Source organism: Podarcis gaigeae (assembly GCF_964106915.1).
Source record: "Podarcis gaigeae genome assembly, chromosome: 2".
In the NCBI taxonomy this organism is placed as follows: Eukaryota; Metazoa; Chordata; class Lepidosauria; order Squamata; family Lacertidae; genus Podarcis; species Podarcis gaigeae.
Genome location: NC_139679.1, coordinates 23,974,992 through 23,986,857, shown reverse-complemented (window position 1 = coordinate 23,986,857; position 11,866 = coordinate 23,974,992). Strand labels below are relative to the sequence as shown.

Genomic DNA, 11,866 nt, shown 5'->3' with positions numbered 1-11,866 from the left:
GCGGGATGGAGCGGGAACGAGCCTCCCGTTTTGCCTTGTTCGATTTGCGTGCTGGTTTTTTTGCCCTGCCTTTCCTTCGGGGCCCCTCAGGGCGTCCTCCCCTATCCCACGCGCTCTTTATCCGCACAACAACCCTGTGAGGTGGGCTAGGGAGACAGAGGCAGCGAGCGGCCTACGGTCACACACACAGACACAAAAACACCATGCGGCCCAGCTAGGGTTGCCATGCGTCCTCTTTTTCCAGGAAACATCCTCCTTTTTAAGGTAAAGGGACCCCTGACCATTGGGTCCAGTCATGAACGACTCTGGGCTTGCGGCGCTCATCTTGCTTTATTGGCCAAGGGAGCCGGCTACAGCTTCCAGGTCATGTGGCCAGCAGGACTAAGCTGCTTCTGGCGAACCAGAGCAGTGCACAGAAACACTGTTTACCTTCCCTCTGGAGTGGTACCTATTTATCTACTTGCAGTTTGACGTGCTTTCGAACTGCTAGGTTGACAGGAGCAGGGACCGAGCAACGGGAGCTCACCCCGTCACGGGGATTCAAACCACGACCTTTTGATCGGCAAGTCCTAGGCTCTGGTTTAACCCACAGCGCCACCCGCATCTCCTTTTTACAGGTATGTAAAAGGAGAGTCGTCATAGTTAAAAGTAGAAGTCAGCAAAGGTGTCCTCTTTTTTTGCAGACCTAGGCCACTGCCCAGTGGTGCCTGGGTCCACCGACAGGTTTCCAGACAGGGCAGAAGAAACCGCTTGTCTTCGGATGGTGGCATTTGTGTCGATTTTGAAAGATGTAAACCAGCGGAACAGGCCCCTTGGCAGACCTTATTTTGGATTATCAAGGACATTGTGCCAGCCTTGAGAGCGCCTGCTCCTGCTGTCAACTAGCCACGGAGCACATGCTTATAGGTTGGAAGGCAAGGGAAGGTGGGCAGGAGAATTAAGGCTTGCGTGGCACATTGGGCACATGTGACTTAACAGAGAGCCAAGACGAGCCTAGCAAGGTCAAAACTGCAGGAGTCTTGGAAGGCGATTCCTCTGAGAAAGAGAACAGTTTTCAGCATTTCATCTGAGGGATCTGAGGAGTTTGCTTGATATTCATTTGATTTTAGAGTGTAAGCAAAATTGGAAGTCTGCTATATCCCATCCTAGGCCTTTGTTCTTAATGTTCCATTGGAGTCTATAAAACTAACCTTAACAATTTCTATTCTCTAGCTGTCGTAGAACCATTTTGCTTAAATGCCTATTCCAAAGAAATAAAATTGAGAAGCGTGATAGTTTCCCCCCAAAATCTTCATTTGTGACTTCATGGAATTCACTGTTTTATCCATTCATGTTTCACATTGTCCAGAAACATAACACTTGATTTTAGATTTATAACCTTTGTATACTATTGAGTTTTGATAATAATGGTTTTGGATTTAGCATCCATGTTGTAGCTGAGTTCAGTCACAACAGAGATAAAGCTAAAGACTGAAAACACTTGATTAAAATGAGTCTAATGTCTCAAAACATTGTTGTATTTCCTTTAGTCCAGGAAATACCAGCAACACATGCTGAACTACACAATTGTGTGTAGTTTTGCAATATCCTAAAGTAATATTCATTGTCCTGGGCATTGCCCAAGTACTGATTCTACATCTTGACTTATGGTAGGTTGTACTTGGAGTAGACCCATTATTATCAATGAATATGGCTAACTTGGGTCCATTCATTTCAGCATTGGCTACAACCTTGTGTAAACCAAGTATGTACTTCATGGGTATTTGTGGATACAGTACTGTCACTTGAGGCCTTGGTGGTGAGAAGTGTCTCTTTCCAGTTTCAAGTAGTTCACCAGCTACAACCGTTCCTGTACAGGGATAGTCTGACCACAGTGGTCCTTGCCTTGGTAACTTTCTCTTTTGATTATTGCAATAAATTATCCTTGAAGCCAGAGAGTCAATTAGTGCTGAATGCAATTACCAGATGTTTAATAGGTATGGACAGCATGGTTCATATTTCACTGATCCTTAAAACAACTGCATTGGCTGCATATTCAATTACAAGCCCAATCTAAGGTGCTGATATTACCTTTAAAGCCATAGCTACATTGCAACTAAAAACACGAAGTGGTACCTCTCCCTGTAGTAGTCTGCTGGTGCTTTAAGATCCAGGGGTGTGGTGGATTTCTCTTTATAATTTATGCTGTACTGATAGGACTAATAAAGTCCAGGCTACAAACTTTTGAAGAAATAAAGACTTATGCTTGGGGAATTTATCTGGGACCTGTTGCATACTAGAGCTAGCACTGAGTTTTTGCTTTCCTTTTCCATGTGTGGTTACTGCTTTGATGATGCAATCCCTTAGTCTGTTGTAAGCCTTTAGCTGACACTTAAACTAGTGTACACATGTACACACACACACACTGTCTATGATAATTTGAAATTCCCAAGGTAGGTATAGTGTGGGGGTACAGGGGTGTGGGGGTGCTCAATCACCAGTATAGTATTAGCACTGCTGATTTTATAAACCTGACCTCAGCTCTCCTTTTCCAAAAATGGATTCTGCACTTAAATGGTGTTGTTTGTAGCTGCTGTTGGGAGTCCCACTGGTATCTTTATCCAGAGGCATGAAGGTCTTCTGGGAAATCTGATAATTGCTGTACTGTTACTCTGCTTTTTGGCTTTGTTTGTTGCTTTGTTTGTTGTATGGGTATTCTTTGCTTGGCTCTGTGCGCTTTCAATGTCTATTCCAATCATCATTTTTCCTTTATAATACTAATAGTCCTGGCACTCCAGTCATGTTCTGCACCCTTACTCAAACTGAATTGATTCCTGGATAATACCAAAATAGGCTTTGGATGAGTAAATAAAAATAATAAAATGTGGGGGGAGGAGTTATTCTTGTTTTTATTATTTCTTTTGTCTTTTTTTATCTTGTATATGTTGTGAACCACTCTGAGATCTATAGATAAAGGGAAGTGTACAATTTTTTATTATTATTATTATTAATAATAATAATAATTTTGTGCTGCCATCTTGTTTCCAAAGGGTAGTCTTTAGATAGGTTCTCACCAAACGTTTAAAGCACATCCAATACACATCATTCCTCAAAAAAACCCTGAGACCATAGCTATAATTCCCAGCACCTTTAAAAAACCCCAAGTTATCAGGATTCTTTGGGGAAGTCATGTGTTTTAAAAGTGTGTTAGATGTGCTTTAAATATAGGGTGTGGATCAGCCTCAAGTTTCCTGTGAGTTGTGTGAGAGCAGAATGCTATGGTCTTATGCCATGTGTCTTATTTCTTTTTAAATACCTGTTTTGGCTCACCCTCCATCAGATGACCCCAGGGCAGTTAAAAACACAAATGTATGCACTCTCTTTCCTTTCTACAGCTCATATGCACTTCTGGTAGTGACCTCTGCAATGACTCTTTTCAGTGCTGCAAGTTGGCCTGTTACATTCCAGTATCGTGATGGATGCTGTCATCATCCAGAGGGGTGTGCCCTTCCCCTCTCCTATCCTGTGTTAAGTCCTCTCTGCTGCTGCTTTTGTACCACTGGTGCCATCCACATAACCTGTTGTTTCATGTTCTGAACTACATTCAAGACAAAATTGTCATTATTGCTACATGTTTTGGCAAGTGAAAAGGGAAGAGAGTGGGGTGCTTGGGAATGGGGAAATGAGCCTGTTGCCTTGGGGCAACACTATTCCCGCAGAAAGATCACTCTGCAGTTGAAATTTAGAAGCAACTTTGCTGAAGAGGAGCACGATGCACAAAATTAATAGGATTGGGTTCTCATCAGGTCAGGGACGCGAGACTTTTTTATTACTGCTGTTAAGTGCAGTGCAGTCAGGGGTTCTTGCCCTGACAATAGGATTGGACTTTCCAAAGCGGGTATTGTGGTGAGTAGGCCTTTTGTTAGTGGGCAGAACCTGAGTTTGCTAGAAGGCTGATCGCCGAAGAATTGATGCTTTTGAATTATGGTGCTGGAGGAGACTCTTGAGAGTCCCATGGACTGCAAGAAGATCAGACCTATCCATTCCAAAGGAAATCAGCCCTGAGTGCTCATTAGAAGGACAGATCCTGAAGCTGAGGCTCCAATACTTTGGCCACCTCACAAGAAGAGAAGACTCCCTGGAAAAGACCCTGATGTTGGGAAAGATGGAGAGCACAAGAAGGGGACGACAGAGACGAGATGGCTGGACAGTGTTCTCCAACCTACGAACATGAGTTTGACCAAGCTGCGGAAGGCAGTGGAAGACAGGAGTGCCTGGCGTGCTCTGGTCCATGGGGTCACGAAGAGTCGGACATAACTAAACAACGAATAGATTGTGGGGGCAGCTGCCCCTCGCTTGGCTAGGCCCATAGCGGATGTTGTACTTTTCCTGGAAACCTATGCGCTAGGAAGGGCTTCCTCCGTTACCATCGCTTTGAAAGGCTCCCTAAGCCGGGAAGGGTTCACCATTACCGTTAATCGCACAGTATTTCTCTTCCCGGGGGCGCAGGCAGCTCGCTCCCTAAGGTGTGCGGGGGCGACCCTCCTTTCGGTTTTAAATGGGGGGAGTAGCATAAAGTGGGGGGGGGAGGAAAGCCCTACAGCTCGTTTCAGGCCGAGACTCTTCCTGGGCCGGCGCTGATGGCTACCCGGACAAGGAGAGCCGCTTCCGTTTGGCCTAGTTTACAACCACCCGGCACGCCGGCCGGCCGGCTTCGAGGACGAGAACGTGCGCATGCGCGCCCCCTTCCCTGCCCCGCCTTTCGAGGAACAGCAGAGGAGAATCTTGCGGGGGCGGGGGAAGAGGGCGCGAACGAGCTCGTCGCTGACGTCACGAGCCGGCTTCCCGGCATTCGCGGCGGCGCCGGGTATATAACCGGCATCCGCCCGGCCGGACCCTCCCCATTCAGTCGCCCTCGTCATCGGCGTTTCGCTTGTGGATCGTCCGTGCCGTTTCATCCTCGACGTCTTGATCGCCGCCGTCGCCGTCAGCATGCCTGGGTATTCCAGTGAGAGGGACCGCGGGTGAGCCTGAGGGGCTCGGTTCACTTAACACGCGGCCGGCTCCCCGAGGCTCCCGTCTTAAAATACCGTCTGGGGCTGGGATGGCGGGGGTCGTTAAAATGGCGGCGGCGAGAAGCAGCCGTTTCCCGGCGACCGCTCGAGGCGCACGGAATGGGGGGAGGGGGCGGAGGAGAAGGATGAGCGACCGCCTCAGGGACGTCGTCGCTGGCCGAGGCCCGATAGTTAGGATGGGCGGGGGGGAGAAACGGGAGGTTAATTTGACGGTGGTGTTCCGCTGAGGGGGGGGAGAGAAAAAAGGCGATTTAGGCGGGGGGCGGGGAAGAGAAGCGCAGCGGGCAGGAGGCGGAAAAGGACGTGCGGACTGGAATTTATCTTCTCGCCGAAACCGGTTTCCCCTCCCCCCCCTTTTTTTTTGTCTCTGGACTCGGGCGGATGTCAATGGCTGGCCCCGCCATGCGGCGACCGAGGGGGAAATCAAAATGCCGGCGGCTGCCTTTGTTCCTCCTCCTCCGTCTGCTTCTCTCTATCCCCGCCCCGGCGTCAAAATGGACGCGCCGACTAGAAAATGTGGCGTAGACGGAAAAGACAAAAGCGGGAGGGAGGGAGAGAGAGAGATGGAGGGAGGGGGGAGACGCCTCTCGGCCTCCTTTGTGTGCGGTTTGGCGCGTTTGGGCGGGCGGCCTCCCCCGGCGCCACCCCTCTCCCCTGCCACGCGCCCCGGACAAAAAAGCCCAGTCTAGAAATGGGATTAATTTAGGGGACGAAGGTTAGGCAGGGGGTAGGCTAAGCGGGATTTAGAAGCCCTTTTGGGTGCGCGCAGGCGCCTTAAGCGCCGTGCTTCGAATTTCTCCCCCGGCTCTGAATGAAGCGTTAAGATATGTGTCTAAAAAGAGAAGTAGCCTAATCCCGCCGCTTGAAAAAGCTAGCTTCTTACCGGAACCGTATAGGTTTCATAACCATCCCCGCCCACTTAGGAGCCTGACGCAAAGAGGGAGTGCCCGGCAATTACCGACGGCGACGTTTGTTTTTGTAGCGTTAACCCAACTTCAGTTCTCTTTTCTAGTATCTTACCAGCTCTGAACCTTACTGTGTTTTTAACTTTTGGGTTGGAAGCTATGGGGTACATAGATGCCAGCGATCGTTTTTTAATATGTCCCTTAACCATGGCTACTTATGACACTGAAATAAATTTTGCTTTGGCAGGTTTGGTGGCCCTCGTTTTGGAGGAAGTCGAGGGGGATCTTTAGGTGGGAAGAAGTTTGGGAACCCTGGAGAAAAGCTTACAAAGAAAAAATGGAATCTAGATGAGCTTCCTAAATTTGAAAAGAACTTCTACCAGGAACATCCTGACGTTGCCAGACGTCCTATGGTATGAAAACTACTAACTTTGTAGACAATGTTGCTTGAATTGTGCTGTAATTAAAGTGTGCTTAAATCACTGCTTTAGTGAATATTATGCCTGATGAGTCGTGGTTTTTTTATTTGCAGCAAGAGATTGAACAATACAGAGCAGGAAAAGAGATCACAGTTAAAGGCCACAATTGTCCAAAACCAGTTATGAATTTCTATGAAGCTAACTTTCCAGGTAAGTAGTAAATTTATTGGTAGTAAATACATATTTGTATAACCTCTTTAATAAAGTTGTTGGACTTAACTAGCATACTTCCTTGCATTTTAGCAAACGTTATGGAAGTTATTCAGAGACAGAACTTTACAGAACCAACTGCTATTCAGGCACAAGGTTGGCCTGTTGCCTTGAGTGGACTGGATATGGTTGGCGTAGCACAAACTGGATCGGGGAAAACACTGTCTGTAAGTACTTCTGTTTAGCTGTTCAGATGACTTAAATGAATATTTTTTTCCTTGAACTAAGATCCTTCCTTTTTCCCCAACAGTATTTGTTGCCTGCCATAGTACACATAAACCATCAGCCATTCCTAGAACGAGGAGATGGGCCCATTGTAAGTATTGAGCAACATAAAATTTGTAGTGTGGCAGGGGTAACGAAAACTTAACCTTGGATGTCATGGCTGTAGAAACTTGTATTTGTGATAGGATCAAGCTGAAAGTTTGGTTTTTTTATCTTTGGGCTCATGGGGGTGCAGCTTGAACAGGAGGACTAAAACGGGCAGGGATCTCCTGTTGAAAGTTCTGCGAAGAAATAATGGGAGCATGTCTATTTCATTACCTTTTAAAGCTGCTGAGTCTTCTCAGCAGCTTCCATTTTTTCCTAGAGTGCCACAGAACAGTACTGCCACTGCAGTATTGATGAGTTTTGCTTTGCTCCCTATAACCTTCCAGTGGCCAAATTCCCTATTACAGTAGTATAAACACAGTTCATTACATCTTCTATAGCAGTTGTTCAAGCCATATGATTTATTTGTCCATCACAAACTTGCAGACAGATGGAAAAACGCTAACCAAAAGGCATAAAGTCGTAATGAGCTTTACTGCCATAAGTGAATCTGCACCAGTGTATTTACTTTACTTTGAAGAATGAAGTAAAAAAGTAAAGAAGAATGAAGTAAAAAATAGAATGTCCTATCATTTTCAGTGCAATCTGTACCAGTAATTACCCAGAGTACAGTATGACTATATTTGTACTTCTGTTCCACAGTGTTTGGTGCTGGCACCAACTCGAGAGCTGGCTCAGCAGGTGCAGCAAGTGGCTGCAGAATATGGCAGAGCCTGCCGTTTGAAGTCTACTTGTATTTATGGAGGTGCTCCTAAGGGACCACAAATACGTGACCTGGAAAGAGGTATGAAAATGACAGCTGAGCAAAGTTCTAGTATGTTAAGCCTCACCATGATAGCTTATAAGCTACAAAGAGTGTAAAATCATTTTGAGAAATGACTACTAAGTAACTTATATTTTGCTTTCAGGTGTGGAGATTTGCATTGCAACACCTGGTAGGCTCATAGACTTCTTGGAAGCTGGAAAAACCAATCTCCGGCGATGCACTTACCTTGTTCTTGATGAAGCTGACAGAATGCTTGATATGGGATTTGAGCCTCAGATTCGAAAAATTGTAGAACAGATTAGAGTAAGTTCACAGTATTATTGGACACAGTCGGGAAGTTGTGCCCAGGAACTTGCTAGTTCTAGGAGCTGGGCAACTGACAGAATGTTAAAAAATATCCATTTACTTCCAGCCTGACAGGCAGACTCTGATGTGGAGTGCAACATGGCCCAAAGAAGTTAGGCAGCTTGCAGAAGATTTCTTAAAAGAACATGTACACATCAACATTGGCGCATTGGAACTAAGTGCAAACCACAATATTCTGCAGATAGTGGATGTATGTCATGATGTAGAGAAAGATGATAAGTAAGTAAAATTGGAAATGCTTTTAGTTGAAAGAATAGTTGAAGCATTCTGCAGATCTTTAAATGTCTTATACTCTGAAGTAATTTGCATTAATCCCATACTTTTTTGATACTACTGTTTCTTACAACAGGCTTATTCGGTTGATGGAAGAAATAATGAGCGAGAAAGAAAACAAAACTATTGTCTTTGTGGAGACCAAAAGAAGATGTGATGATCTTACTAGAAAAATGAGGAGAGATGGGTAAATATTTCCAGTGAACCAAATTAGCATAGGCATTTGAAGGAATAATTCAGTTAATTAAATATGAAAAAAATTGTATACCTGAAATGTGGGGAGGGGTAGCCTATTCCGTGGTACCCATGCTGGTGCTGCAGAACCCAAAGCAGTTATGTCTCCCTACCATAATTCCAGAACTGTCAGGTCAAGATTAATATAATTCTATATTTCAAGAGCAATGTTTTCCAATAGATTTTTATGAAGTGTGAATTTTGTAGCAGGATAAGGACTATAGAAGTGTCTTCCTGATAAAAGTGGAAGAACTTGCTGGGGTAGGGGTGCCATGTACGTTTACTGGCTGTGCAAGGACAAAATAAAAGGTCACTGCTTATGTATTACTGGTTAATTTAGTGACTTTGATAAAAGATACTTATGTGACGGTAAATATTACTGCAGGTGGCCAGCAATGGGTATCCATGGTGACAAAAGTCAACAGGAGCGCGACTGGGTTCTAAATGGTGAGTAATTCAGAACGGCTTCTAAATTATGAATTCAGAGGGTTATTCTGCTAGAATACCAAATGTTTTTTTAAAATGAATTAATACGGTTTTCTTTGTTTCAGAATTCAAACACGGAAAGGCTCCTATCCTGATTGCTACAGATGTGGCCTCCAGAGGTCTAGGTTAGTACAACTATTTTGGGTGACAGACAACTTTAAAGAAAGTTCGTTGCTTTCTTTAACCTCTGCATTTTTCTAAGTTTTTTCACATAAAGGTGCAGTCTTTGTGGCAAGGCCTAGGCATGACAATCGGAGGACTCGAGGGGGATGGAGGACTAGTGGAAGTGATCGTCTGGACGCTTCCAGTCCAATAGAGAGGTGAAAGTTGAACATTGTGTGCCAGTAATCTTCAAAAGGCAAAGACAAAAACTACGAGCCCATAAACTGTTCTCTCAAACGGTAGCATCATTCACGGTTCACTTTTGCCCGGTTATTTCTACTGTTCCATGCTTTGCATGACTGCCATGGTGCACTGCTGTTTAGTCTGTGTGCATACTGTTTGCTGTGGTCCGTGAGTCTTTGGATTTCAGTGAGTTTGCTGAAATGTCGAAGAATTAAACTACAGTGATCTCTGGTTTTTTTTCCAACCTTTGAAATGGAGAGAGAGCAGCTTTAAAATGTACTGAGCCTTGTACAAATTGGTGAGTACTGGCACATGAAATTTGAAAGTCCACCTCTCAATTTTACAAGTTGGGGTGGGAAAAGCAGTGGCTTTTCAAACCTGGAGTTCCTCCGTCACCTATACCCTAACCGTCATGTCGAGACCTGCCAGAGAGAGACACACACTCAAGTGAACGCTGGCTTCTTGGAAGCGCTTGCCTAGACGAGACACAGTGCATGAAAACAACTTGATGACCTTTCAGGGACAGGTATGTTTTTCTTGCAGCTGCGGTTGAAAGGTCTTGGCAAGACAAGCAGTGTGGCCCTCTATTAGAGCTTCTGGTGTGTGGCAAGGCCTCTTTTTTTTATATACCGAGGTCCTTTGGAGCACACGGAAGAGGCTACTGTGAACTTATTTGGTCTTACTGCAAGAAGCATTCAGATGTCACTTGACTTGTTAGGGGCACTCTGGTAAGGATTTAGATCACGGGGTGAATTGCAAAGAGGTTCAGAGGAGGGAGAGCATCCATGATCTCAGGTGTTGTGGTTTTTATTATTTTTTAATTTTTTTCAGGAATAGATAATTAACATTCTTTACAGCAGTTACCATCTTAAAATCTATTACTGTCTAACTTGCTTTTTCATCTGGCTGTTGTGGTGTGCAAAATTTTGTACATTGCTTTTTGCCGCACTGCAACACTTTACAGATGTGGAAGATGTGAAATTTGTCATCAATTATGACTACCCTAACTCCTCTGAGGACTATATCCACCGAATTGGACGAACTGCCCGCAGTACCAAAACAGGCACAGCATACACATTCTTTACACCTAACAATATAAAGCAAGTAAGCGACCTCATCTCTGTACTTCGTGAAGCAAATCAGGCAATCAACCCAAAATTGCTCCAGTTGGTTGAAGACAGAGGTTCAGGTAAATCTTGTCTTAGTATATTTCTAGGATTTGATTCTTCCATTGCATGTGTTATTTAATGGACATCAGAATTCCTTTTTGCCCTAAAATGGATCTTCCTGAAATATCACAGTAGAAAATAACTCTTTAACAGTAGCTTTCAGTGCTTAAATATGTAACCAGTAATGACGTGTTCAGTTCTAGTCCTTATTCCTTTGTGGTTGTATTGTTTTTAAGCTTTTTCAAAATACAACTTTTGCCTTGCTCCCGTTAGGAGTTGGAGATCCCAAATTGCAACAAGGGGTTTTCTTAACTTGCCTTCTAATTTTTCTGCAGGTCGTTCCAGAGGTGACCGCCGTGACAGATACTCTGCGGGCAAAAGAGGTGGATTTGGTTTTAGAGAGAGGGAAAACTTTGAAAGAACCTATGGTGCAGTGGGCAAGAGAGACTTCGGTGCAAAAGCTCAGAATGGTGGCTATGGTGCTCAAGGTTTTGGTAACGGAACTGCCTTTGGAAACAACTTTGGAGGAGCTGGCATGCAGGGTGGATTTAGGGCTGGCACACCAGCTTATCAGAATGGTTATGATCAGCAGTATGGGAATAACATGGCAAACATGCACGGTGCAATGAACCAGCAGCAGTATGCGTACCCTGCAACTGGCACCACGCCAATGATAGGTTATCCAATGCCAGCAAACTATACCCAATAACTTAGAAGTATATTTAAGTGTCTTGTTTTTCATAATTGCTCTTTATATTGTGTGTTGAGACAGGATAGTTATTTAAAATCTTATGGAACATGCAGACATGTCTGCAGTGCAGCTGTTAACTATGGTGCACTTTTCCGCTATTTAAGTTGAATATTCTCTACATTCCTGAACAATTTTTAGTTTTTTGTACTAGAAAATGCAGCCAGTGTTTTCACAAAGTAAATGTACAGTGATTTGAAATACAGCAACTGGGGGCAATGCATGGCCTTCCAATAAAGATATTTGAAAACACAATTGGTGTTCTATATGATTCTGAGCACAAATAAATTAAGCAAGCTGACGATCAGTGGTGAACGCTTTCTATCTAATGGGGGGGGAGGGGACTCATACTTGGAAGGACAAGAAAGGTTTAACTACTTTGAGCTCTTCATTTTGCTCTAGCTGCTATCCAACTAAATGGTTGAAAAAGATGGGTTGGTGTGGACTGGAAGTAGCTCCCACAATGTTAATGTTTTGATCAGTCCTTCATGTCTTAACTGC

At 44.5% G+C, this 11,866-nt stretch overlaps 1 protein-coding gene and 1 long non-coding RNA gene across 5 annotated transcripts; both read left to right on the top strand.

The window, feature by feature from the left end:
* The first annotated feature begins 406 nt into the window (after positions 1-406).
* On the top strand, positions 407-1,272 carry LOC310839361. Its single transcript, XR_014561474.1, has 2 exons — positions 407-617; positions 684-1,272. It is a non-coding gene; the product is annotated as an uncharacterized lncRNA (long non-coding RNA).
* Positions 1,273-4,810: 3,538 nt separating this feature from the next.
* On the top strand, positions 4,811-11,620 carry DDX5 (DEAD-box helicase 5). 4 transcript variants are annotated; one of them, XM_083727573.1, is made up of 13 exons: positions 4,811-4,979; positions 6,207-6,372; positions 6,492-6,588; positions 6,682-6,815; positions 6,899-6,964; positions 7,621-7,762; positions 7,887-8,047; positions 8,157-8,329; positions 8,460-8,570; positions 9,003-9,064; positions 9,169-9,228; positions 10,413-10,637; positions 10,953-11,620. In XM_083727573.1, the coding sequence occupies exons 1-13, from the start codon at positions 4,972-4,974 to the stop codon at positions 11,324-11,326; spliced, it is 1,779 nt and encodes a 592-aa protein (XP_083583699.1). In that variant the 5' UTR covers positions 4,811-4,971; the 3' UTR covers positions 11,327-11,620. The 4 variants fall into 4 exon arrangements, with proteins under 4 accessions (XP_083583699.1, XP_083583697.1, XP_083583698.1 ...); XM_083727571.1 differs by having other exon boundaries at positions 4,835-5,003; XM_083727572.1 differs by having other exon boundaries at positions 4,836-4,979; positions 9,000-9,064.
* Positions 11,621-11,866: the final 246 nt, after the last annotated feature.

What these genes read in the sequence shown, in the direction of transcription:
- DDX5 (XM_083727570.1), top strand. Translation starts at nt 4,972, where the DNA reads ATGCCTGGGTATTCCAGTGAGAGGGACCGCGG. An exon ending in CTATGAAGCTAACTTTCCAG is followed by an intron (nt 6,589 to 6,681) that starts GTAAGTAGTAAA and finishes CTTGCATTTTAG; the next exon opens with CAAACGTTATGGAAGTTATT. An exon ending in TGTGGCCTCCAGAGGTCTAG is followed by an intron (nt 9,229 to 10,412) that starts GTTAGTACAACT and finishes AACACTTTACAG; the next exon opens with ATGTGGAAGATGTGAAATTT.